The 27,193-nt window shown below is 41.1% G+C and overlaps 1 protein-coding gene across 1 annotated transcript in view; it reads left to right on the plus strand.

Annotated features, from left to right (window-relative positions):
• The first annotated feature begins 1,088 nt into the window (after window positions 1-1,088).
• The window catches only part of grin2aa (glutamate receptor, ionotropic, N-methyl D-aspartate 2A, a), a 134,772-nt gene continuing 108,667 nt past the window's right edge, over window positions 1,089-27,193 (plus strand). Inside the window, exon 1 of the mRNA XM_078270447.1 lies at window positions 1,089-1,585. Coding sequence (XP_078126573.1) covers window positions 1,103-1,585 — 483 coding nt within the window. The 5' untranslated portion in view covers window positions 1,089-1,102. The remainder of the gene's footprint in view (window positions 1,586-27,193) is intronic.

The following is a 27,193-nucleotide window of genomic DNA, read 5'->3' on the forward strand; positions in this document are numbered from 1 at the left end:
TGAACTTTGTTCGAGACCTGTTGTGGTCTCGGCAACAAACTCGCGAGTTCTGGCAACACAATAAGCTAACATTTACTAATGTTTGCAAACTTCAATCTTAACAAATATATAATTTTCGTAATGTTAAATATGTTGTTTAGCTGTGTAAATATCTCATATTAGCAAAAGAGAGTAATAATAAAATATGTAAGTATAACCTTTCATCCATCCACACAACGTTCGCTACTCTCCCAAACAAGGCCATGCCCATTTAGGATACAGGAAGTGTGTACTGTTTCATACCATTGGTGCAGCTTATAATGTGCTATCTTTAGTTATAAGGAATCTTTGGCTGCACAGCGGTGCTTTGAACTAAATACTCATTTCAAAGTGGTGGACCGACCAACAGACTAAAAGATCAACACTGCTATCCCGCCATGCCACGAGCATGGCTTAAAGAACACAAATAGTACTTTGAGTTATACTGTATTGCAAGAACCCTCTTCCCCATATTGTATATAATATAGACTTCAACTTTATAATATGAAAACCAAATTACCCACCGCTATGTCACTCTCTTACATGGACATGATATTATTGTCCTGCACAACATTGGAAGTGTAATAGCACCAAATATATATGAATGTTCAATACAGTTTGAGGAGGATACATGTCACTGTCACTCATAGCGCCCCCTTTATTACTTGCTTGTCAATCTCTGAAGGTTGAGATATTACACTTGTAAACTATATAACTGTCTGCCTCTTCCGAACAGCACAGCTTGCTCCTGAATCATCTGATCCTAGCGTCGTGACCATAAAGTATATACTTGTTAGTCATCTTCTCTTTCTCTCACCCCTCCGCAACTTCCTCTCAAGGCCATCTCCCTCCCCACATGTTTATGTGTTTAATAATTACTGAGAAGAATTGGAATAAAAAAGAAAGCTGCAACTTAAATGTATGGGCTCGAAGACCTGTGCATTAATAATGTATCTCCCCTGTCTCTCTATCATCATCTTTCCATGATTCTCTCTGCCACCTCCTTCCCTCTTTTTGATCTGTCTTCATCTCTTCTGTTTTCCCTCATCCATTTCCCATGCAGGGGATGAAGTGGTTTGGCAGTATGTCCCTCAGCAGCAAAAGGAGTAAGAGGAGGAGTAGAAGGAGCAGCAGTTGCAGCAGTAGCAGTGGTAGTAATAGTGTGCTGCTGTCCTTGGCTCTCCTGGTGGCGGTGACCCTGATTGCGGACCCTGTGGCGGCTCAAAAGCAGCGAACTGGCGGTGCCTCGGAAAAAGTGCCGGTCCTGAACATTGCGGTGATCCTGGGACGCACACGCTACATCTCAGAGCGGGACATCCGGGCACTGTGGAGCAAGGAGGACCCCATCGACGTCAACGTGGTCACACTGCTGGTCAACGAGACCGACCCAAAAAGCATCATCACCCACATGTGCGACCTGATGTCCGGGACAAAGATCCACGGTGTGGTGTTTGGGGATGGCACCGACCAGGAGGCCATCGCCCAGATTTTGGATTTTATTTCCTCGCAGACGCTCATACCCATCCTGGGCATCCATGGAGGCTCGTCCATGATCATGGCTGATAAGGTATGGAGGATCATGGGTGGACGGATGATTGCTGGATGAGTGTTTGACTTCATGGTTGTTGTTGATGAATGGATGAAGTTGTGCAACACCTGGTGTAGTATGGATCAGACTGAATGGGTGATTGGATAAATTAAAATGTTTACATTAACCAACGATTGAATGATTTGGTTTGGAGTGATTTGCCAAAAGTTCTGGTTTTGAGTCTTTGCTGAACCGAGAAAATCAAGCACAAGCTCACCTGTCACCTTTTACGTATTTGGCTGTTGGGGCTGTCGAGAGCATGTAAAATAGTAATAATATCTTAATAATATCATGCTAACAGACCGGGGGAAAGCCTTGCCAATTAGCCGCAACTTTCAAATATCAGTGTAGCTGGTGTCAAGAGTAGGAAACAGAGATAGGAACCAGGCTAGCATTGGTGAAAAGAGATGGCCTGGAGGACGTAAAGGGGGTAGGAGAATGAGGTAAGTACTTGCAGAGAGGTGTTGGAGGAAACGGTAGAATAAGAGAATACATCAAAAGCAGCTAGAGAACAGAAGGAAGGGAAGACAAAATGATGACTGAAGAGGAAAGGGTGAGGAAATATGGAAGGAGTGGGTGTTTGAAAGTTTGGCTAACGGCAACTGCGTGGTACAATGAGCTGTAATCTTGGAAGTCTCCATTCATGGTGCAGGATTCCTTCAGACAAAGTGCAGGAGAACAGATTTGGTTCTTACGTTTGAATAGGCAATGCCTCTCGCCTGCCAATCACTTTGAACTGTGAATAGAAATAAATGAACATCACATGCTACTGTGGTTACACGAGGCAGTGCTTAGCACTTGGGATTCATCAGATTCACAATGAGGATATTCTTATCTGTGTTATTAGCCCAGAAGATCAAAGACGGCTTACCAGACAGTGTGTTAGCCAGACTTAAAGATGCTACATATGGCATTTTGTCCATTGTCAAATTATTGGCAGATATTTTTGTGTAATTATTGTAAACAAATGAAACTGGGGTCTTATCCGGTGGTATCGTCAGTGCTAGCATTTTTCAAAATTACTACCTCACTTTTGATAAATCCTAGCTTATTTTTTCACAACATAGTGCCACTTTTTCGCACTGCCCTAAAAAGGAGATGAGATGAATTGTTCTGTTCTCTGTATCTGTAAACCTTTCTTTAAGATCTGCCAGTGACAACAAATCAAACAAATCTTTTGCTCCAGTCGCACTGAAAGAATAGCATCCTTCTTCCTACTTCGTGCAATAGAGAAATCTCTCTCTTAGGCACTCCAGCAGATTTGCCACCAAATCCGACCCTGCGGCCCGAAATAAAACATGCAGTGCAGAGGTCGGTTGAGACTGTAGAGCAAGGGTGTCCAAACTTTTTTTTTAAAGAGTGCCAGATTTGACAATATGAAGATGCCTGGAGGCCAACGGTCCCTTCTGACATGTTTTTTTTTTTTTAACAATTAAAGTTACATACAAATGCACTGATCTATAACAATTTTTATTTTCATTGTCACAATTATAAATTTTTTTTTAATGGCAACGTAACCAAATCAACACCACTCAGGCGTCAACCAATCTAAAAAAAACAAAAAAAAACCCAATTCTGCCTTATTTTTACATCTGTAGTCAGATAACCGAACATACTGTTTGGAATACCTTAAACTTGAAGTTGATAAAAAATCTTAACCTCATCTTCATTTTAAACATGACCTTTTATGCGTAATGCAAAGTTTGTTAACATTTAAGCTTACAACACATGCCTCTTGCTCGTCTTTAACAAATCGAGGCTGCGGGCCGTATGAAAACTGGCCGCGTGCTGTGATTGGGCCCCGGGCCAGACATTGGACATGCCTGCTGTAGAGCCACTCAGCGACTACCTTGTTTGTTTACAGCAAATATACAAATGTCTTAAAGTTACTGCGGTAATGGTTTATTGATCCTGTAATGCTACATGTGGCTTCTTTTAAGGGGAGAGAAGGAGATAAGTGTTGGAGGATAGGGCAGAAGAGGAGGGAGGTGAGTGTTGAAATAGAGGTGGAGAGGGGAAATGAAGGAGGGATAATCTCTCAGTCTGACCAGAGGCAAGGCTGAGTGGAGGGGAATTACAGAATGTCCTGATTGGCACCTGCCACACACCACCTACTTCAGCAACACACATGTTCCCTGTCAGTGAGTGTCATTGAAACAGCAGCAATTCAGCTCCCTGACAGCAGGAGTGTTTCCTCTGCAGGAGCAGAAGAGGAGAAAATAATCCACTTGCAAGTGCTTGACCCACCACTTTGTCTTCACTTTGTTTTCTTTCTCACATTTTCCATCTTTTCTCCCAACTTATCTATTTGTCTATCTGCGTTAGTTTCAAATTCACGTCACAATTCGTGAAGTTCGTCGTCATTGTTGATACTTCTACGTTTCTTCTGAACATTTTTTTGGATGGGAATGTTTTCACCTGAGAACAGTTAATGTAGTGTGTGTATCTGAGGACACATTACAGGATAATCATGGTTGGTTCACACCAGATGTTCTAAAAGAAAAAATCCAAGCTGGTTTGGTTGAGGCCAAAGACGTGGCGTAGAGGTCAAAACAATTGAAACGTTAAAACATTAAACCATAAATTGAAATTTGCACGAGGAGTTTTGATGTGTTGGGAAATAATCACGGCTCTCCCACAATACTTCTTAGTTATTAGGCCTGCAACTGATTATTGTAATTATAAATCAATCAATCCCTCAATTATGTTTTCATTTAAACCTTCATACTATAACATGTCATACAATAGTAAAAACAAAATGCTGATCATAATTTCATTAAGACCAAGATTAAAGTGCTCATATTATGCTTTTTGGCTTTTTCCCTTTCCTTTATTGAGTTATACTGTATATCTTTTTGTGCATGTTATAGGTTTACAAAGTGAAAAAGCCCAAATTCCACGTTTTAGCGAACCTTTGGCATATTTGTCTGATAAATGATTTAATCTATTATCAAAAACTAATCTTTCAGCACAAGTTGCCACGATAAAGCTATATTTTTTATTCCTATTTAGCTAAAAAAAAAAATCTTTCTTTCTTTCTTTTTTCTTTCTTTTGTAAATTAATCTGAGGTAAATACACCAATTGGCCTTAAATGTATCTCTCCTGTCTCACATGTTAAACTGAACAATTTATTGTCATCCTGGCATCACTTAAATTCAGAATCAGCAGGATGATGCACACAAAAATAAAGTCAAATCTGTTTAGTGAGTGCTGCAGTGTGCTTCCTTCCCAAACGAGGATTAAGGTTCTCCTAGTGGGTCCTCTGCTGTATCCTCTCCTTAAGGTTTACATATTTTACCCTCCTTTTAAAGTTTATATAACTCCTCACCCTCTGTAGGTTAAGGTTTATACGGCTACCCTCAGAAGTGTAAGTAGTGGAGTCTTTCTGCCGCCTAGTTCCATGCAGATTTTCGCTAATCCTCATGTGAAATATGAGGAGAAACTCGCCTTTAATGATTACGCCTTGTAAGACCCTCAGTGTGTTTGTCTATTCGCGATTATGCCTTCATACTTGTGTGTGCATAGATGTGCATGACATTTTCATGCGTATACTGTATATGCTTTAATGCCTCAGCTAGCGCACTGGATATATTCTGTGTGTGTGTGCTTCCTTTGCCCTGTCACTTGGAGGCTAAATCTCTTGGGCTCCCATGTAAACCTGTAGAGAATACTATCTGAGAGTGTCCCTATTAAAGATTATTTACGCCTCATCTCCTCTGTCTTTTCTTTCTTTCCTTTTTCTTCTTGTGTTGTCCCACCCATCTCTCTATCCTCATCTCTGTCTTTCATTTTTGCTTGTTAATTAGATAAATCTCCCTGCGTTAGTCCCTTCCATACCTCTTTCAGCCTTTGTTGAGTAATGCATCACTTGCCTGTATTGAAAAGAATACATTATTGATTAAGGAAAAAAATGTCCTCCATTGCTGCATTCTCAGCATTTCAACGCAAAGGTACAACCCTGGCAGCTCCTTTTTAAAACTGGGTGGGTAGAAAAAGAAAACAATCTCAATTTGTATTATTTTGCTCATCGCTGACATTCCTTACCTTCACACTTTCATTCTTTTGTCTCTTGTAATTCTGTCACTCTTGTTCTTTCTTGCATCAACTTTTTAAAGCTTGCCCTTTCTCATTACTTTATCCCCCGTAATTGTGCGGGTGAAAGTATGGCCTGTCTTGTTGATTGGCTTCATGAAATTCTCTCGCTAAATGGTTATCGACTGGCTTAGAGGTCAATAATGGCAACTGGATCATGTTGGGCACGAACAGTCTCTGCATTTCCTAAGTCTTCGTTAGTGTCTGCCCTAACTCGGAACTACATATTTAAACTTCTAGTTCGATTTGTCTGATGTCTTCTGCTGCTGCAGCTGTTTTCTTTTTCTCTTCATTTTTTTCTGAATGCACCAGATGTGTTAACAGCAGCAATGGGAGATGTCCCTCTTTGTTTAGCTTCTTGAAGAAAAACAAAACTTTGCTTCTGAATAAAACTAAAAGTGTTCAGTTGAAGAATATTTTGAGATTGTTTTAAGTTCCTTAGCAGTGTAGCAGATATGAATGTGTGTGTGTGTGTGTGTGTGTGTGTGTGTGTGTGTGTGTGTGTGTGTTCTGCATGTTGCCATATCAGTCTTTCCTTTGTTCCTGCACAGTAATCACCTTCCACACCACATGTACATACATGCAAACGTGTGTTTGTCTATACTTGTGAGGACCCTCATTGGCATAATGCATTCCCTGGCCCCTAGCAAATTACACATATAGCTTTGCTAGGGGACGCAACTATGTCATGGCTTTAATGGCCACAATTGCCACACAGAGTGCAATTGGCACAGAGGCACAGAGGTCCTGTGGAGGTCCTGTGGTGGCCATTTTTTACCAGTAACACAACAGATGCTTAAGGTTTGACTAAAACAATTGAAAACCAATGAAAAGGTGTTCATCACTAATTTTTATGTTCAAATGCCTAGTGTGGAAGCCTTTGTTTCTTCAGATAATCCTCCTATTCTGCCCGGAATAGGAGGGTTAAGAGTTATTATTTCTGTACAGTAAGTCAACATACAGCTTTCATTTGGGACTGACTGGACTCCATGATGATAAAAAGTAAAACCCTGTAGCCGCCACTGTTACTCAATGTTTCTATTTTCCTAATTAAACAATGACGCACAAGCACACATTCAGTATCCACACATGCCAACTTGCTGCAAGTGTATTTGTGTAATTTATTGATCCATAATGGTGAAATTTGTTGATAGATACCAGGATGAACAAGATGTTCTAATCATGCATATTGATCAGCTCTAGTGCTCTAGTACACCTTGTATTTGTGCCTAAATGTATGTATGTGTTTCATGGCAGCTGTCATAGCGGCTGAAAACATTTTTTTTATACACACTTGATGTAACTACCAGCTTTAATGTAGTCGATGCAAGCGTTTGTGTCTGTGTGCGGTGTTATTGTGATCAAAGGACATTATTCATCCATCCCTGTTGTTGTCTCCCCTCAGGCAGTAAAATTATACACAGACACACACACACACACACACACACACACACACACACACACACACACACACACACACACACACACACACACACACACACACACACACACACACACACACACACACACGTAGAAGGACTCTCATGTTTGTTGCTTCCTGCTTGTGTCAAATAGCAAATCAGAACAGAAGGGAAGGAAGAAGAGAGGGAGAGACTAAGAGAGTGTATAGAAATAACATTTTATAATATTACTCATGAGTTTGTCCAATTATCGTGTCGTGATGTTTGTTTTTGTTTGGCTTAAATCACACTGTCGTTTAACTAGAGCATCTTCAGCCTGCTTAACCACTGCCGCACTGTTACACACTTCTGTGCAGGAAATATTGTGCTTGTGTGCCTTTGTACCAATATATAAAATGGTATGCATTTGTGTCTATGTGCATGTACTTTATCAATATCTTTCCAACAAAGGCAATTTGATTTTGTGTCTCTGTAATTGGCTCTGTGTGTCTGTGTGTGCGATAATGACATCGTTGGGGTGTTGTCAGATATCCTATTACCTCGGTAAGACTGTCCTCAGTGAGAGTCCCATGGCAACACTTTACTTGTTAGCTGTCTTTATTTAGTATTCCTGGTTTGTTTAGCATTTGTGTGAGTCTGTGTGTTACTGTAAATATGAAAACACGTATGTGTGCATGTGTGTGTGCAGCCACTGTATGTTTGAGTCAATTGGATTTATACACAATTACTCCGCAGTGCCACATTACTCCGCAGTGTCTATACACATAAATCCAATAGCTAGATGCAGCCATCTTGCAGATGAGAAATGGCCTCTTACTTCTCAAAGGGAATCGATTAGAATGAATATCTGGGATTAGAGGAAATGGAGCTGTTAGCTTTTTCTGAGTATATTTCCCTCTTTTTTTCTTCTTCACCTCCCTCTTCTTTCTGGCTTTCCCTAATGGCATCTGTTTCAAAGTATAGAAGGTTTCTATTTGAGCTGCATAGTTTGAGCTTTACTTGGCCTGTGAGCTCCTCTCTCACTTTGTCTCTTGCTCTACCCATATTCCCCTCGTCTCTCTTCCCCCTTCCTCTTCTCTTTTCCTTTTTTTCCTTTTATCCTCCTCTCTCTGTATTTTCCTCAGCTCTCTCTCTCTCTCTCTCTCTTCCTTCTTTTTCTCCCTTATGTCGCTCCTTCCCTAAGTCTCTCAAGAGAGCCTCGGCTTCAGCCTCAGGAACCAGCAGCCGTGTATACATAGATTACAGCAACATGCACGCTCATAGAGCAGTGTGCATACGCACACATACAAAGTTCCATATTACACAAGCACACAGATGCTTGCAAAAGAAGAGTGCATTTTAACAGTGACAGCTGTAGCCAGGTAGATGAGTCGGGTCAGGAGCTGCAAAAAAAATCTTTTCTGTAATAAAATTGCGCGAATGGGTACCCCTGGCCCTGTTGAAATTAAAAGTTATGACCCATACTATCCAAAGCATCTTTTCCTCTCTTAAATTAATTGAAAAAAGCTTGTGATGGAAGGACTAACACTTCTTTATGTGGTAGCTAAACGGGAATATAAATTGATTTTGATGTTGCACTTGCAGTGTGGGCATTTACTTTAGTCTTTAATCTCCTTACATACTTCATCTTCTCCATTTTGCCCTTCTGCTGCTGCTTGGGTTCCTTTTTTGCCGTTATCTTTTTTCCACTGAAGAAATCACACTATTTTTGCAGAAGCCGCTCATGCTCTGAGAGATGCTTAAGTCTGCATGTCACACTGCTACATTAAATAAACATAAAAATCTTTTTCAAACTATTTGTTTCGCCATTATCACTACACGTGTTTTGGTGTGTGCCACATAGAGCGTATTGTCACTCTGCGGTGTCGTTACAAGGATAAACAAACAACTGCCTGGCTAATATCAGACTAATCCTCTTGTCTGTTTGTCTTGTGTGCATTTGGGTTTTTTGTGTTTAAATGACAGAATAATGTGTGTGTGTGTGTGTGTGTGTCTGTGTGCATTTTCTTAGGTGGGTTTGTCTATCCATCTTTTTGTGTTTCTTATTGATTAACCCAAGTGTCTCGGCAGTAAATTGAATTTCTGATCTGCTTGACTCGACTCTTGTCAGCCACCATAAGCCGACAGAAATACCCTACAACAAATATAACATAAGCTTGTCGAACGAGAGACTGCAGACGGAGAATAACGCAGCTATCACAGCTTTGGAGGAGCAAATTTTGTCTACTCCGCTTAAGCCTGACTAATGTACAGTTAACACATGCATGTGAAAGTCTTTTCATTCCTCATTGTTGTGTCACGAGGCCATTGCATCAATATGAGTATAATATTTAAACAAAATCTCCCTGTGGCTCCAGCCTTCAAAAAGAACCATTTCCTCATTTTCTTAATGTTGAAATTGTTTTATTAAATTAGACTAGACTCTGTCTTTAAGCTGCAGAACCTCAGTGGGTCTTAATTCTTGGTACATACTGCAAACTGCTACTTTATGAGCGACAGCTTCTTATTAACTGGAAGCATCTTTCCGCAGGACTTGTCAATCATAGTTTTAGTGGAGGGAGAGAGACTGAGATGTGAGGGAGAGGTTTGGTTTTTCAGACTGTATTATAACCACTTACAGTCACTCATGCTCCTGAGATACACACAGATACATATCAACTAACATTGCCCTTAGGGATGTTGACCTGATGGCTTATTTATGTTGACATGAATATGTATTTGTAACACTAAACGCATCAGAAGGGGAGTGTAAATTGACAGCTTGTTCAGGATGTATAGCTATGTCTAGGCTTCTCCTTCAAACATTTTCAATACCGTTACCGATACCAATAACGTAATTAATCACTTGATAAATTACAACATTACACATTACAGCTCAAATCTTTGTGTTTCTATGTTTCAGCTCCCACTACGTAAGCAGTCTCTGTGTAACGTTTTTTTTTTTTATTATTGACAAAATGCAGTATACAGAGAATCAGGTAAACAATAATAGCACGTGAGCATCAAGTGTACAAACTTATGAAAATAAAGAAATAAAAAAACAGAACATAGACAAAAAAAAGTGTACAAGAAGACATACATTTACAATTAGTCAGAGGTTTCAGGGGAAAAAAAACTCTACAGCTTCTACAATTTGTAATACTTTTTTTGTTATCCAACAGTATAAGTGACTTCAGTAGAGATTTAAATTCTATGAGCCGTCTCTGTGTAACGTGGAGTTTTTCCTGCGTGTCTCTATGACGTGTAACGTTAGACAGCCAATCACAGACGTGATTAGATCTTGGTAGAAGCATGCTGCGTGCTGTTTGGTGCTCACTGACGCTGATGAGATTTACTGCTTAGGTATTGAAATTGGGTATTGAATGATTTTTTGATACTCAATACTTTAGAGGTAATTTGGGCGGTGCCTGAAAAGTATTACATTTGGTACCCAGCCCTATGTACAGTATAGCTGAAATTAGGGCTGGGTAATAGGGAGAAAATCTGATATCAGGATATTCTTGACCAAATACCTCGATATTGATATTGCGGCAATATTCTAGGGTTGACAATTGGTGCTTTAACAAAATATCTTCACACTTAGATTTTAGATAAATAATCATCAGTAATGTGGACATAATGTCTAAGTGGAGAAAATAATAGAACAGCTAGAACAGTCTGGTAAGTTCAGAAAAGTACATCACTTTACTGTAATGCAGCCTTTAAAACCAGTAAAAGACAACACTTCTGTCATATCACGATATTACGATATCCAAAATCTAAGACGATATCTAGTCTCATATCACGATAAAGATATAATATCGATATATTGCCCAGCCCTAGCTGAAATAGATTTTCTGGTAGGTATTATAAGGTAAGAACCCTCAAAGACCTGCAACTGCAGCCACCTTGATATATATGACTCCATATACTGGCTGATCCCCAACAAGTCCTGTGGGTGGTGTGTTACAATGACAGAAGGCAATAAAGAAACCAGGGGCAAAGAAAAGAAAAGAGTAGGCCTACATGGCAACATACCGCATCAGGAATAGATGTGTACATTTAAGGCGTACAATACTTTGCCTTTTTCATTAAATGTGAACATATTCACAGCTGTGACACAAAATAATTGTTGAAGTTCATTAGTTGATTAAATAGCTTATATACAAATTATATTGTAAAAACATTCAACAAGAAAATTGCATGATCAGCTCCAGTGAGGGGCAACAAAACTAGAATGGATGGCAGCGAGAACATCTTAAAATGGCTGCCTGTAGCTATGTTTTGCAGCCGCCAATCAACTGTTACACAAAGACAGCGAAAAGTAAAGTGATGCTAACTTTGTTAAAAGGGACTAATGACAAGTCAGTATTAAGAGCTTCAGAGGACAGAGAGGCTTGATTATGCTTAGTGGTTCAACACACACACACACACACACACACACACACACACACACACACACACACACACACACACACACACACACACACACACAGTTATCTTCATCTCACATTTCAGTGCATATCCCTTTCTCTGGTGCAGTGTAGTGTCTTTGTTCTGTGATTATCGGTGCATTCCATTCTCTAGGCTTGTTTCTGCAGACAAATACTATGACGTCTTGCCTTTAGGCTGCTTTGGGATTTGAATAAAAATACACCGTGCTGGGAGGTCAGACAACAGTCACTTGCTTTAAGTTTGATGTAATTAGTTGAGCTGCTGAATAATGGGCCTCCCCCTCCTCAAACTTCATTTTGAAAAAAGAGGGTCGGAGGACGGGGGAGAGACGGATAATAGATGGGGCAGGAAACATTTTGCTGACTTTTTAAATAGGTCATTGAAAAAAAGTTTGAAAAAAGTGAAAAAGGCATCTCAGCTTTTGAATTAGGGGCTACAATTGCACAGATATTATTATTTTTTTTTTTTTTACAGAGCAGAGGCTGTCGTTTAAACCTTTTACTCCCGAATCTTTGCAGTGTTTCTGTGTTTTATTCCATCAAACCAGAAATCCCTGCATTCCTGCAGTCCTTCTTTCTCTATCAGACTCTCCTCTCATCTGCATTTCTCATCTAATCTTGAAAGTCTATCTGTCCTCCCTTCTAGCTTTCTTTTTTCCGTCGCGGCTCTGTTAAGTGTTTGAAGATCGTAGTAAGAGATTTCTCCTCATATCTATCAAAGCCATGTCGAAAGGAGTTGGCAACCGCTGCACCCCACTCTCCTTCTGCGTGCCCACCCATTCACACTTACATGCACACACACACAGCACTTAACAAAGCTATGCTCGTTGCCTTTCTTTAGGTTTCAGGAACAGAGTGTTTGATTCAGCTCTCTCTTCCTTAATGGCACCACTTTTTCCCTCTTTTTTCCTCCATTTCTTTTCCATCAACTCGGTCTATTTCTGACTTAGAAGAGCACACATACACACAAGTATACATGCAGCACACACACAGTCATGCATAAATGCTGTTGCCACATTACTCCGCAGTGTCTGCAGTGAAGGAGCACAATCACATTAGAATAGGGCTGGCTTGCTTCTCTTGTCTGCTCAGTGCATCCTCTGTAGAGCTTCTCTGGCATAGCAGCACAATTCCATTAAAATGGACCATAGTCTATCCCTCAGTGTTAGCGTAGTGTAGCCTAGCCAAGCACTGCACCATGTTGGGGTTAGTGAGCTGTGCTAAAAGACAGGGAACGGAGAGATGCAGGCAGCGAGAGAGTGACATGAATTAAATATCCCTCCGACGAGCCTCTTCCTTGTTTCACTCGTCTCTCCATTATGATGGAAAGCCCCGCGGAGCATGAAGTCAACCTTAATTGTTCTGAAGTAGCTTGCTAGATGGGTGCAAGGATGGATGGATGGGTGGAAAAAAAAGGGATGACTTGTAAGAATGTCCCTGTGTGACAAGGAGTGAACAAGCTGTGAGCACTGTGGGGGGGCTCTCAGGAAAATGGCATGTTTTATTGGCTCACTCAGTTTATTTGTCTCTCTCTATCTCACTTTCCCCCGTCTACGTAATGTACAGCCAGCACTTTGCTCTTAAAACTTCAGCTTTGAAAAAAATAAAAATAAAAGGATGCTGCATCTCATCCATTATCACGAAAGACAACTTAAAAGGTCTTGTCGAGCCTGACAAGAAACTGGAGTGTCCTAATGTCTGATTGTCTACTAGAAGCTACACATGCTTCACAAACTTTTATTTAACCCTCTAGAACTGAAAGTAACAGAATATTGAATAGCCTCAGCTCATGCTTGTATCTATCCTTTTGCTTTGTTATGTGTGGTCGCACCTAATGTTTGAGAGATTTACATTCTTTTCATGTGTTAAGTTAAGGTATGAAGCATGTACTGTATGTAGCCTACATGAAAATGTGGCGGACATACTGTAGTTTGCAATAAGTCAGTGTGACAGCTACATGATTTGGAAGTATTCAGCAAGACACTGTTATGCGGTAGCTTATAATGTAGGCTTCAGTGGCTGCGAACGTGTCCCTCTACATTTTTGTCTTCCTGGTTTTTAAATGCTGCAGTGAACGACTTTTTGGATGGAACTATTTTTAGTTTTCAGGTCATTTGCAACTTGTCTCAGCCCTCTCTGTTCTTTTAACTCCCACAGCCCTTAATATGTAGCCCTTAAAGTGTCATGTCACATCACGTAACTGACGTAATGCAGCAAGCCCTTCGGTTTTTAGATTGTAGTGTTTGGGAATTCAGCTGACTTCGAAAGATAGAAGGAAGAGAATGGGGACAAGGGTGACTCAACAGCTTTCTTCTTGAAAAAAAGCACCAGAGAGAAAGAAAGGAAGATGGAATGAGCTCAAATGAGGGAGTTAAAGATAGAATAAGAAGCACGGAGAAAACCGGAGAGAGGCTGAGGGGCTTTTAAAGACAAATTCTTTAATTAAGTTGATAGTGTGTGGTTATAGGCGATAAGATTTTGGCTGAGAAAAGTCAGTGCACATCCTATTAACCCAACCTCCAACCCCCAACACCCCCCCCCCACACACACACACACACACACACACACACACACACACACACGCACACACATACGCACACACACACACACACACACACTCCGCGTCGTCCCCCGGTATACTGTAATTACTGTATGCCAACACTGTGTGACCCTCAAATCCGTCCTCCCGGTACTCAAGGTAAAAGGGCTACAGCTTTGTGGTTTCTGTTCAATCTTTTTTCAATAGCATTTCAAACCTTCTGCAGGAGTTACTGTGGAGAATCTAAGTGTCAAACTAACAGTTACTAGCAGATGTATGCACTCACTGAAGACGATTTAAAGCAGTATTCATTTATATTTTGGCTACTGTTGGCAGGGGAACAAGCTGTAAATACAACTTTCACACATAATCACTTTGTCATGGCTAAGGAGTTGTCAAGCGGTTGCCTATCTCCACCAACTCCTTAGGGAAATATGAGGACTTTTTTAGCAGCTAAATGCTTCGCTAGTCGTCGTTACATTAGCGCAGAATACATCTGAATATTGATGAGAGTGGTGAGATTAAACCAAAACATTAACGTTTTGGGCTGTAAACCGCAAATAATGAGCGGAAGGAAACTAAAATGCTATTTAGAGCTGAGGGGAACTGCAGAGACAGGAGATCATTTTCAGTGGATTCTTCACTACTAGCGACACCTTTCATATTACATGTTCATTTACAAATATTGATTAATGCAGTTTTAAGATTTTCTGATAACATAATGTATGCAGTGGCCATATGTGGGCTTGTGGACCCTTCAAAAATTTGGGAATGTACCTATACAGTACATTATTTCAGCACCAGTTTCTGTATGTTCTAGTTCGGTGTTCCACTTCCTTGCAGCTTCAACATCGCTCTTCTTTGTCTATCTCTTCCTCTCCCTCCTCTCCCTCTCTGTCTTTATCCCTTATCCTCCCTCTTTCTGTCCATGTTTTCCAGCCTTTGGTGCTTTTATAGTCTATTTGGGAGGACAGGTGTACAGAGAGACATATGGGGAGGATTTAAAAATAGCAGGGTGGGGGGTGGCTGAGGGTTTCAGGGTCAACATTGACAAATGGGTCTGCAGAGTTAGCTGGGGCTCCGGGGAGCACCGACAGTTAGGTCAGCACTTCCCAAAGGGGAACAGGGAAATGGGGTTTTTACCTGCTGAAACACCTGGGAGAGAAAGAGAGGGAGCGAAACAAAGACAGGGATGTAGATAGAGAGAGAGGGGCCCCGTAGTATTTGTGGCAAGAGAGAGGTATTTTAGCTTACCTTCACTTCTGTATTATTTAAAGGTACAGGTAGGGTTTGCAGCTAGCAGCAGTGTAACCTTTAAAAAGGTTTGTGTGATTTACCCAAGTATTAATGAAATGCATACCTTTTCTTCAATCAATCAGTCAATCAATCAATTCTTATTTGTCACATGTAATCGTACAATGCCTGCACACTGGCTAGCAGGATGCCCAGCAGTCGCAGTGGGTTTAATTCCTCCACGCTTGCCTTGGTGCCCCGTATGATGTAAAGATGGATGCAGAGATGGCTTGCTGGTCCACGTCCTCTGTGTTTACTCTGATGTTTACATTTGAAAATTGAACCCGCCAAGCTGGCTAGCTAGCAGAGTCGGCAGAAGGTTAGCAGGAGGTTAGCAAAGTCAGCAGGAGACTGGTGAGTAGGAGACTGGTGAGTTGATTTCCCTATCCTGATGAGCGACTCGTAGTAATGAGATGGCCACAGGGGGTCAGCCCTATGTTCCCACAGCCCAATGTTCCCACAGCCCTATGTTCCCACAGCCCTATGTTCCCACAGCCCTATGTTCCCACAGCCCAATGGTCCCACAGCCCTATGTTCCCACAGCCCAGTGGTCCCACAGCCCTATGTTTCCCACAGCCCAATGGTCCCACAGCCCTATATTCCCACATCCCTATGTCCCCACAGGGGACAATTAGGCCCTATGTTAGAACATTCATCCTTGACCACTGTGCACTACACAGTTTTTGTCATTGTATACTGACCATGAAGAAAGTAGTTTGATACGGCGTTTGAATTGTTGGAACTGAATGTGAAAGTGGAGATGGATTTTGAGTTAGGATCAACAAATACAGTTTCAGAGCAACTGAATTCAGTTTCGTAATATAACAAGTTTATTTGAATTCAGTTCCAAACTTTCAATTTCAAATTATGTGATTTTAAATTCAGTTTTCCAATGCAATTTATTGAAGTTAAGAATTCAAATTCAAATCTTAATGATTCAAATTCAGTTTGTAGGACACATATTTCTGCCCATAACCAACTTCCTCCCAACACCGTCTCCAGGTTAACCACCACTTTGTCATAGCTTAGGTAAGCAGTCCTTGAGAGAAGTGAGCCTTTATTCTCTTCTCTGCAGTAAACCCACGCTCTGCCTGGCCGACCTTGGCTTTCGGAGCTTGAATACTGAAACTCCTGAATGAATAGAGACTGAGGTTTGTTATCAAGGGCTTTCCAATAGCTCATTCAGAATGGTTAATGAGGAGTCATGATGAGCTGAGTTTTTTGCGTGTTTGCATGCGCAGCATTTGTGAGTTGGCTTGAGAGTGTGTGATCGCGCAACATTATCAAGCTTTTTTGTACTGTATGTCCGGATGTGTGTGTTTGAGATGTTAGTTCATTGTTAGTGCAGACCCACTAAGACACACACACACATGCACACGCACGCATGCACACGCACGCACGCACACACACGCACACGCACGCACACACACAAAGAACACAAACTCCTTAACTATGTCAACGTGAAATTATTTTACTGAACACAATCTACACAATCTACCTCTTAACACACACACATACACACACATTATTTAATGTAGATCTACATCGTATATACTACTTAACTGCTGGCATACGGTGTGTGTGATATATCCTAACATATGCTTACATATACTAAGCTAAGCACAGGTATTCATATTGAGGCCACACAGCACGTGCAACCATCATCCATAAAACACACACACACACACACACACACACACACACACACACACACAATGTTAAGCACAGTTAGCTATTGATGAAGACTAAAAGCTCCATCATTTAACTACAGTCTCACTGCAGTATACTAGCTGTATATTTATTACAGTCCACACACACACACACACACACACACACACACACACACACACACACACACAGTACATAAATGATGGCTTTGCAGTGCTGTCACTGCAGACCAAGGCCAGCTGAAGCTATTTATTTTGCATTCTACTTAATGTGTGTGTGTGTGTGTGTGTGTGTGTGTGTGTGTGTGTGTGTGTGTGTGTTCTTGTTTAACTATATTCGTGGGGTCCAAAAACCGGGAGTCCAGCATACTTGTGGGGTCGGGACAGCTTTGTGGGGCCAAAATGCTGGACCCCACAACTTTAAAGGGCTGTTTAAGGGTTAAGACTTGGTTTTAGGATTAGGGTTAGAATTAGGTTATGGTTAGGTGAGGGTAAGGGTTAAGGTTAGGCATTTAGTTGTGATGGTTAAGGTTAGGGTAAGGGGCTAGGGAATGCATTATGTCAATAATGTCAAGTGTGTGTGTGTGTGTGTGTGTGTGTGTGTGTGTTTAGTAGTATCCTATAGCCAACAGTAAAATCAGCTACTTTATTACTATACTACTACTACTATACTTCATTTACCTGTGTGTGCTTGGCTACCCTCACTCAGTACATTTCTCCAGCCGCAAGATTTGCCTCCAATAATCAATACACCTTTACTGGTGTAGAGAACTAAGGTAACTAAAGTAGATAAGAGAGAACACTGATCACTTTACTATTGCATTTTAAACTGATAAACAAGTGACACGGTATTACAGTCTGAACGGCCTTAACAACAAGTAACAGCAGTTTTGATTGTCCATATGTGAGTTAGTGAAGTAAAAAAACAAATTTCCAAATATTCTTAAATACTTTATTAGGTTCTATCTTTGTTTAAGAGAAGAGTATAGTGCTGTATTGTCTTGTTTCCGCTCTTGACTGCCACTGACATTTTTTCTGGAGCCATTAAAAGTCTGTGCTTTATGTAGGAAATGAAGACAAATGAGACAGGAGCCCAACGTGTAGACAACCCAGGTATCCCACTGAAGAAATTGGTCATTTATTCACAAAATAATTCCATGCATGGCTTTTGAAAATACAAATACATATCCATTCCAGCTGGAAACTTTCTCTACATTTAATTAGCAAATTTGTACCTGTCACTAACTGACAAATCATCAGAGTAAGCTCTCCAGCGCGATCACAACAGCAGAAATTGTTTTCTCTGTTTCCACTTTATCTCATGAACAAGGACATGTTGCAAATGAGAATTTAATGATTTAAGAGTTAGAGTAATAATTTTTTCATCCACGATACTGGTGATGTTAGGTGTCTTCAGAGTGCATTTTAAAGAGTTGTGGTAACTTTTTTTCTGAGTTCAGCACTCAAAACAAACTACACTTTGGAACCCTAAACATAGAGAGAACCCTATAGAACCCTACCCCCTACCTGTCACAATGTCTGAAAATTGTGATAGCTGCAGTTTGTCCAAACATGATTGATTAGCATGAATATCTCCATACTGACAGTGTGAGCCCAGTGTGACACTGACCGATGGACATGACAAACAAGAAAAGAGGGAATTCTGAAGGTATACACGTCATATTTACTTGTTTGAAATATGTCTTTTCTCTCCTGTGCACAAGGTAAACATGCAAACACACACAGAAGGCAGGGTTACTGATACCGGTGCTAAATCGATACTTTTAAAATGGTGCCGGTGCCTGAACCGAAATATATATAATATATTTATAATGTATATAATAGAAAATATAAAAAAGGAGCACAAAACGGCAACATTAAAGAACGGCTTGTTTATTGCTAAGGCCGTATGGTCAAAATGAAATGATTGATTAATAACGTAATAACAATAACTTATAACAATGACTTATTTCACCAGTAAATTGCTGGTAAACAACAAAAACAAGCACCAGATGGGAAAAGGGTCTTTTACAATAACTTAAAATGCACCACAAGGCTGGCGAGTTTCAAGTGAACGCACCGTCTGTGTGTTGTTTTTCTGACAACGGCAGCTGCAGTCAGACTGTTACGTCCCGCTGTTGGAATCCTCTACAGGAAAATACAGTCACACTTTACACCGCTTAACGTAAACTGTCAGCATTTTAACCATTGTGTTTAATCCAGCTACTAGCTAACGGTAACGAAGCGTCCTGTGCAGCGATTCTTCTGAAACACAAAAAAAAAGTCAGGCACCGAAATGAAGAACCGACATTTTCGTTCTTATTCGGTCTCGTTACTACCGTTTACGTCAGAACCGGTGTCCTATTGGCACCGCGTTTTGGTACCCAACCCTATTACTCAGACAGTTCTGTGATGGCAAAATAATTTCAGTGGGTGTGGTGATAAACTGGCTCACAGTCCCTTCTCACTATCTTCCTTTGTCTCTTCTCTCCTACTTTATTCTCCTCAACAAGCCCCTTCACAACTGAACAAATTCAAAAAAGGGGCAGTACATTTATGATGGCATGACATCTCTGTCCTCATTCTTCTCCCTGTTTTGTGCTTTCTTTCCCCATTTCTGCCCGCTAAAGCGTTTTTACAGTCACTTCCTCTACAGGTGTCTTTAAAAAGACACACAGAGAGTAAAGGTTTTGGTGTGTGTGTGTGTGTGTGTGTGTGTGTGTGTGTGTGTGTGTGTGTGTGTGTGTGTGTGTGCGCATACGTGTGTGTTGAAGGGGGTAAATTGTTTTCAAGGTTCCTACTCAGCTTGCAGTCACTTATTCTTTCAGATGCAGTGTGTGTGTGTGTGTGTGTGTGTGTGTGTGTGTGTGTGTGTGTGAGAGCTGTCAGGTGTTCCTGTCCCTGTGGCGAATCATCTGTCTGCTCCTTAGGGCTCGACGGCAGGTGCTTTCTAAACAGGCCTCCCCCCCTGGACACCTCTGTCCTTGTCTCTGTCTGAAAGTACCCATATCTTTCGCCTCTAACTCTCCCTTACACCTATTGCACATTGTGTGTGTGCATGCATACATGAGTGGTTTTTTAAAACCTCCAGATTTTTAATTGAAAAGCCACGCTACAGTTGGCAGCCTGCATGTGCCTGCAACAATGAACCACTTCTTTTTTTTTTTTAAGATTATTTTTTGGGCTTTTTCGGCCTTTATTTCTGACAGGACAGCTGACGACATGAAAGGGGAGAGAGAGGGGGGAACAACATGAAAACCCGGGCCCGCTGCGTCGAGAAGCAAACCCCCATACATGGGCGCCCGCTCTACAAACTGAGCTATCCGGGCGCCCAACCACTTCTTCACTGTTGTTCCAACACATACTGTATAAAGCACTTTCATTTAAAACTTAACGCATTATACTCTTCTATTGATCTTTCGCAAGCTTAATCTTTATTATTTACTTAATATGTATTACGTTATATTTTTGATTTGTCTGATAACGCCTATATTTTGACCCTTTCAGGGATCCATAACTTGTGGCATGTTTTTAAACAAACTTTAAACCCCAAATACTTTTTTGACAGCAATTTGACAGATATTTGATAAGAATATTGAGATGTAATATTTCAAAGACATATAGGACAATTTTATATTTCTTTATAATAAAGGAAGGATCTGACAGCCTCATGGCCAACATGGGAAATGTCTTCCATGGACAAATACATGATGACACCGTGCAAATCCATAGATCTCCATAGATTGGCTGTTACAGGAAACTGGTGTATTTTTACATTGTACAAAGAATATCTCACCTGTTGAAGCTTCAAAACTTCAAAAAGAGTGTTATGTGTCAGCAGTGACATTTCATTTGCAATTACTTTTCTTTCTCTGCAAAGACCTTGACTGGCTTGTACTGTACATGCCATCTCATCAGTCTGCGTTTGATATCCTGTATCCTGCTAACACCGGTTCTTCTGACCAAAGCTTTTTAAGTTCTGCATTGTATCGCCGTACCACGGGGACAGAGATCAATTCCACAGCATTGCAGGCAGCGGGGATAATGAGGCTTTTCCATTGATTAGAATTTAATTGAGAGGCAGCAATGGGCTGGGGGAGAGAGGAAAGGCCATTGAAGTCACTCAGTACTGGAAGGCTCCCCCTAGCACTCCTCTGTTTTTCATCACAGGGTTCCTTTCATTCCTTCACTCTTTTTCACTGCGTCTCCTGCTCCCTCTGTCCCCTCGGCAACTTCTGTCGCCCCGTTCCTCCTCTCTCTTCCTCTCTCTCTGGTATTGACGGCATATAGGCACAATAGAATTAGGCCCGTCATTGTTCCTCGCTGTATCTCTGACCGAGCGCCGAGGCGGCTCGAGATGATGCAGCTGAAAGATAAGCGCAATCACACCCTTCCAATTTGCAAATTCAACTCAGTTCGTTCTCAGACACTCAAAATCTCCTGTGCGACACACACACACACACACACACACACACACACACACACACACACACACACACACACACACACACACACACACACACACAGTAATTTGAGCAACACTTTATCATTCTAATATTGAAACATCTCTCCAGTCTTGTACACCATGTGATTGATCATCTTCTCTGGGGTTTTTATTTTCTTCAATTACTGTCAGAGTGCTGACAGTAAGAAATATGCACAGAACTCTGTTTGCGGTGTGTGTGTGTCGTGTGTGTGTGTGTGTGTGTGTGTGTGTGTGTGTGTGTGTGTGGCATTTACTGCTGGCTCGCCATTAGATACTTTGTTCTTAATTCACATCAAAGGCATTGTTAGTTAGCTGCGAAACACGTTTGTTTTGCAAATATATGTCTGTTTCTGTAATGTTTGTGTGATACTTTTAGTGAAAGTTCTGCATTTATGTGTAGTAGAAGTAGAATTAGTAAATTCTATGTTTTACACCTGTGTGTACATTATAATGTTCAGATTAAATTGTTGTTGCACTTGCACATCTTCTGTAGTATATGTGTGATGCTGAATAGGTTATTTGCCTGAAGCTGACATGGAGTGATTGAAATGTTCCCAAGGACAGATGTAATTGCATTTCATGTCCTGTGTGTGTGTGTGTGTGTGTGTGTGTGTGTGTGTAAATACTCTTGAATGCTTGACAACACTTTGCACAAAAGGTCACTTTCACTTTAAATTAGGTGGAGGTAAAGTGAGGAGATGGAGGTGTGGAGCAAGGGGAGGTGGAGAGAGGGAAGAGGAGCAGTGAGTGGTAGAAGAGGAGATTTAGGAGGAGTAAGAGGAGTAATTGTGGTGGGGTAAAATAAGAGGAGAAAAGATGGACAGATTGAGAGAAAATAGCTTATTCAGGCAGAATAACAATAAGAGCTCCAGTTGACTAAACAAAATGTAGTTTTCGCGTAATACCAAAACAAACATTGTGATATAAAATAATGAGTGAGATTGGTTGAAAGAGAGGAGGTGAGAGAAAAGAGAGAGAGAGAGAGAGAGAGGCGGGTAACATGAGCGAGTAAAAAACTATGGTAATAAAAGACAGATTACACAGCCTGTCCTTCAGCTTTTGGCAGTGCTAATCATACCATGATGTATGACCCTGACCGTTTGGGGTCACAAACCCTTAGGTAATGCCTCCATTAGAAAAGACAAAGAGCTGCCCTCCTGGTTTTAACATTATGACTTTTTCTATTTCTATCTCATTCTCTCACACATCTCTTCTTTCCCATCTCACCACAGTCTACTTTCTTTTCTCCTTCTGCTGCTTCCTCTCTCTCTCTCTCTCTCTCTACGACAGGCAGTATGGCATAAAAAGACAGAGCAAGACGCCAATATGTGTAGAGTCAGTTGGTTCAACAATTTATCATGTGCTCTTTTATCAGGCTGACCTGTTTGTGTGTGCGTGTGTGTGTATGTGATTGCGTTTGTGCATGCACAAACAAGAGCAATCTTGATGGCCTTATGTTGGAGACAGTCATTAACCCTCTTACCCTCTTCTCGTTATTTCTCCCACCTCTCATCTCTTCTCTGACTCATAGTACTCGTGAGCTGGTGTGTGTCTGTGTGCGCGCACTTGTGTGTCCATTTGTGGTGGGCATTCATCTTAATAAATCAACAGTCTGTCTCAATTGTAAAGAAATTGGTTTGGGATTTGAACCCACATCAAGTGGTGATTAGTCCAGGCCTTTAACCAGCTCCAGTGGCATATCTCTTTGCACTGTGCTGTTCAAAGAGCGACCCAGAGAGGGGCTGTGGGAAGATAAAAAAAAAGAAAAGAAAAAGAAAGTTATCTACGTGGTTGGAGCCATTGGTTGTAATTTCCCTTGAAATACCTGCTTTGCCAACTGTGTTCTTTATTACACTGTGGTTCAGGCTAAATAATGGTTCTTTATTTAGTAATAGAAGGGCATTTATTGAATAATCTTAAATTAATCTTGAAGCTCACAACACAACAAATACTGTTTCTAGGGACACTAAAAAGTGATGCAATTTGCTTCTTGTTAAGCAGATTTTCATTCAAAGTAAGAGACATCCTGTTGCTGCTTGTCCTTTTGTCACTGTATGTCTGAAAGCATCGCAAAAAGCAGAGCAGTTGAATCAAATGTATTCTACTTAATTAAGTTTAGTTAGCCATGCTTTGTTTGTATGTAATAATACAGCAACATCAATCATCAATACCTCTGTGCAAAGCGTTCACGCTGTTGCAGCTCTACATGTAGCTTAAATCGCTCATATTATGCTCATTTTCAGGTTCATAATTGTATTTTGAGGTTGTACCAGAATAGGTTTACATGGTTTAATTTTCAAAAAACACCATATATTTGTTGTACTGCATTACTGCAGCTCCTCTTTTCACCCTGTGTGTTGAGCTCTCTGTTTTAGCTACAGAGTGAGACATCTTACTTCTATCCCATCTTTGTTGGGAGTCACACATGCGCAGTAGCTAGGTAAGGACTACTAGCTAGAAGCTAGCGCTGCTAGCGGTTAGCCACCTCATTCTCAATGGCAAAACACTGCTACAACACACACGGGTTCACCCTAATCTACAAAATAAATTGTATAGAACTACTAACATGTCCCTCGTCTGCAGGTATTCCACGCAAAGTTGGAAGTGCGCCCTCGTTTAGAAGAAGTCTCCCGGCTAATCCTGCCTTGTGCTGACCGAAGTTGGAGAAACAGCTAGCTGATGTGGTATTAGCTAAAGTGGTTAGCACACACCAAATGTTTCGGCCAATGACGTAGGCGGCCCTGTAGATTTTGACCAGCTCACCCGGAGACTGAAGGCAGGACACATTCAGAAACTGTATCTCACTCAAAACAGCATGGATGTTTTTTTGTTTTTTTCAAGTTTGTATGTGTGTGTGGAAGCACCAGAGACACAAAATAACCAAATCCCCAAAAAAGTGATTTTTTTCATAATATGGGCACTTTAACCAAGTTTACTTGCAGAGTTTTAACTGGTCAGATTGTTTGCCTTGTGCCATGTGGCTACCTTTTGTTGTTAAGGATGGCCCATTTCTGCTGCACATTCAGCGCAGGCAGACTGAGATCGTGCTTTCAGGGAGTCACACTGTAATACAAGCACAATCTGCACCCAGCTAGTACAATACCACCCATAAACAGGTGATACCGTTTTTGTGCTTGTGTGTGCTTGAATAATACATCTTGGGATAAATGGGACAGGAAATAAAGGTAGTGAGGAAGAAACGGCAAGAGGGAGAGAAAAAAGTGCCAACCATGTCATCTGTAAACAGGCAAATCCATTCACATGATACAGAGCACTGCTACGAAGAAAAAAAGACTCCACTTTCTGCTCTTTGATTAGAACCGGGTCATCCTCCCTCCACCACCATCATCTCGCCATTAAAAGGAACTATGGTGCCGCCTTACAATTAGACAGCTCTTTGTTCTTTCCTCAATGTGTGAGAGAGAGAGAGAGAGAGAGAGAGAGAGAGAGAGAGAGAGACACGACCGCACCTCTCTCTGTCTGTGCTTAGTGTGAGAGGGCTACAGTTAGAGAGTTAGTCAGAGAAAGTGAGTAAGATGGCAAAAGAAGCTGCAGTGCTGGCCTGTGAGTGCGTATGTGCGTCAGCCTCCACATAACCCTGCATGCCAGCTTAGACTACTCTGCTGACTCGTCGTTCTAAATACAATTACTTGAAGGCGCCCAAAGTGTGTGTCAGTGAGTGTGTGAATGGGTGACTGAAAGAAAAAAAACCTTCTTTTGAATACTTGGGGTTCCTAATCTCTCTCACATTTCTCCAATATGTGTGTGTGTGTGTGTGTGTATGTGTGTGAGGATTTAGGTTGTTGCTTTCTCTGACTAAGCCTGTGTGAGGGTGTGTATGACGTCACGCAGCGTTTCCCCTGGTTACTGGGCGGCCCAATTTGTCACTCATGGAGAGAGAGGGACAGAGATGAATCTAGTTAGAGTAGTTTGCGGGGAAAAAAGGAGAGTAACTGAGAGTCATTTTACTGAAAAAAATGTCTACTGCAGCCTGAATAAGAGGTGCTGCAGCAGAAAACAGCATCACATCCGCACCGGCTGTCGAGGATGTACCCTGTTTGCCCTACTATGCAGTCATAGTCACAGACAGGAAATAACAAATTGAAGTACAAAATGTGTGAAAAACAGCAAATAAACACTCACTTAATTTGATTACTTATCTATCTAAAAATTATGACAAAGATCTATCTATCTATCTATCTATCTATCTATCTGTCTGTCTGTCTGTCTGTCTGTCTGTCTGTCTAATCTATTAATCTTACACATCAACCAGAAACCACGAGCCTCACATTGGAATTAACTCCTGGCCCCTGTAAAACAAAAAGCTTCAGATATTGGTGTTTATTCTTAGTAATATATAAAAAAGGTAATAATAACGAACGATTGTGAATGCAAAGTGAAAGAGAAAAAAGCAAATAACTGTGTGTGAGAGAGAACATGTAAGTAATGTGTCGTTTATTGTAAAGAACTTGAGTAAGCAGGTCCTGTTTTGCGATAATTTAGTCAGCTAATAGAGCAGGTCAGTGCCAGCCTGTGGACTCACCTCAGGACACACACACACACACACACACACACACACACACACACACACACACACACACACACACACACACACACACACACTGTACACAAGTACAGTACATCAGTTTGAGTCATCATGATGACACATTGAATAGTATCTCTTGGAGGCTGTAAAACACACACATATACACCAATGTAGACACACAGGGAGAAAGCAAATGTAGGTTGTGTTACATCATCATCACCGTCATTATCATCATCATCATCATCATCATTATCATCATCATCATACATATGGAGGCACACAGTGCTGCGTAGAGAATGAGTGAGGATTTACCATAAATCAGACAGAAGAGCTGATGTGGTTTGTCATTACACACAGTTTTCAACGTTTTCCTTTTTTTGCCATCATAAAAACAGGCATTAATAATGACTGCATTATTATTATTTTTTCCACCATCACATTAGCAAATCAAAGGGTTTGTTTCGCCAGTGCTTCAACACAGTGTGTGTTTGCGTCTGTACACAGATGCGTAATTCATGCAAACAGCACAGCATGAAGTCAGAGCATAGAGCTCACACTGTCACTGGCTGACACAGATGAGGGATAGGAAAGCTGAACTGAGCTCAAGAAAATCCGAAAAATACAAGGGAGGGAGATAAAGGGATCTTGTGGAGACTTACAGATAGACACATGCATGGTTCATCACACGTGGTTTATCTTAAATCTCCTTTTTCTGGAGCCAGGTACTCAGTTCACACCATTCCTTCCATCTAATTCATGCGATTGTCTCTTTTTCTTTTCCCCTCACTCCCACAGCGATTGTGAAACTCAGACAGTTTTGGTGCCATTTTGGAGGTGGTTTCTATTTTTAGGGCTGTATTTAGGCTCATTGTGCTGAGTTGAAAAGTGAGCTAAATGCACTGAATAGGATGATTCACACAACTGTAATCTTCGTCATTGCAAAACACAGCAAAGAAACGGAGCTGCCCTTTTTAGGTGCTGGGCCGCTGCATTTTCAGGCCAGCAACTCACCACTCTGTCAGAAAACCCCAGGGGAGTTGAGGTGACAGATGACATTTTCAAACGTGTTCTCTCCAAAGCTCCCCTTTCACATTCAGTTCACAGGTCAA

This window comes from Sander vitreus, chromosome 15 (assembly GCF_031162955.1).
Source record: "Sander vitreus isolate 19-12246 chromosome 15, sanVit1, whole genome shotgun sequence".
NCBI classification, from domain to species: Eukaryota; Metazoa; Chordata; class Actinopteri; order Perciformes; family Percidae; genus Sander; species Sander vitreus.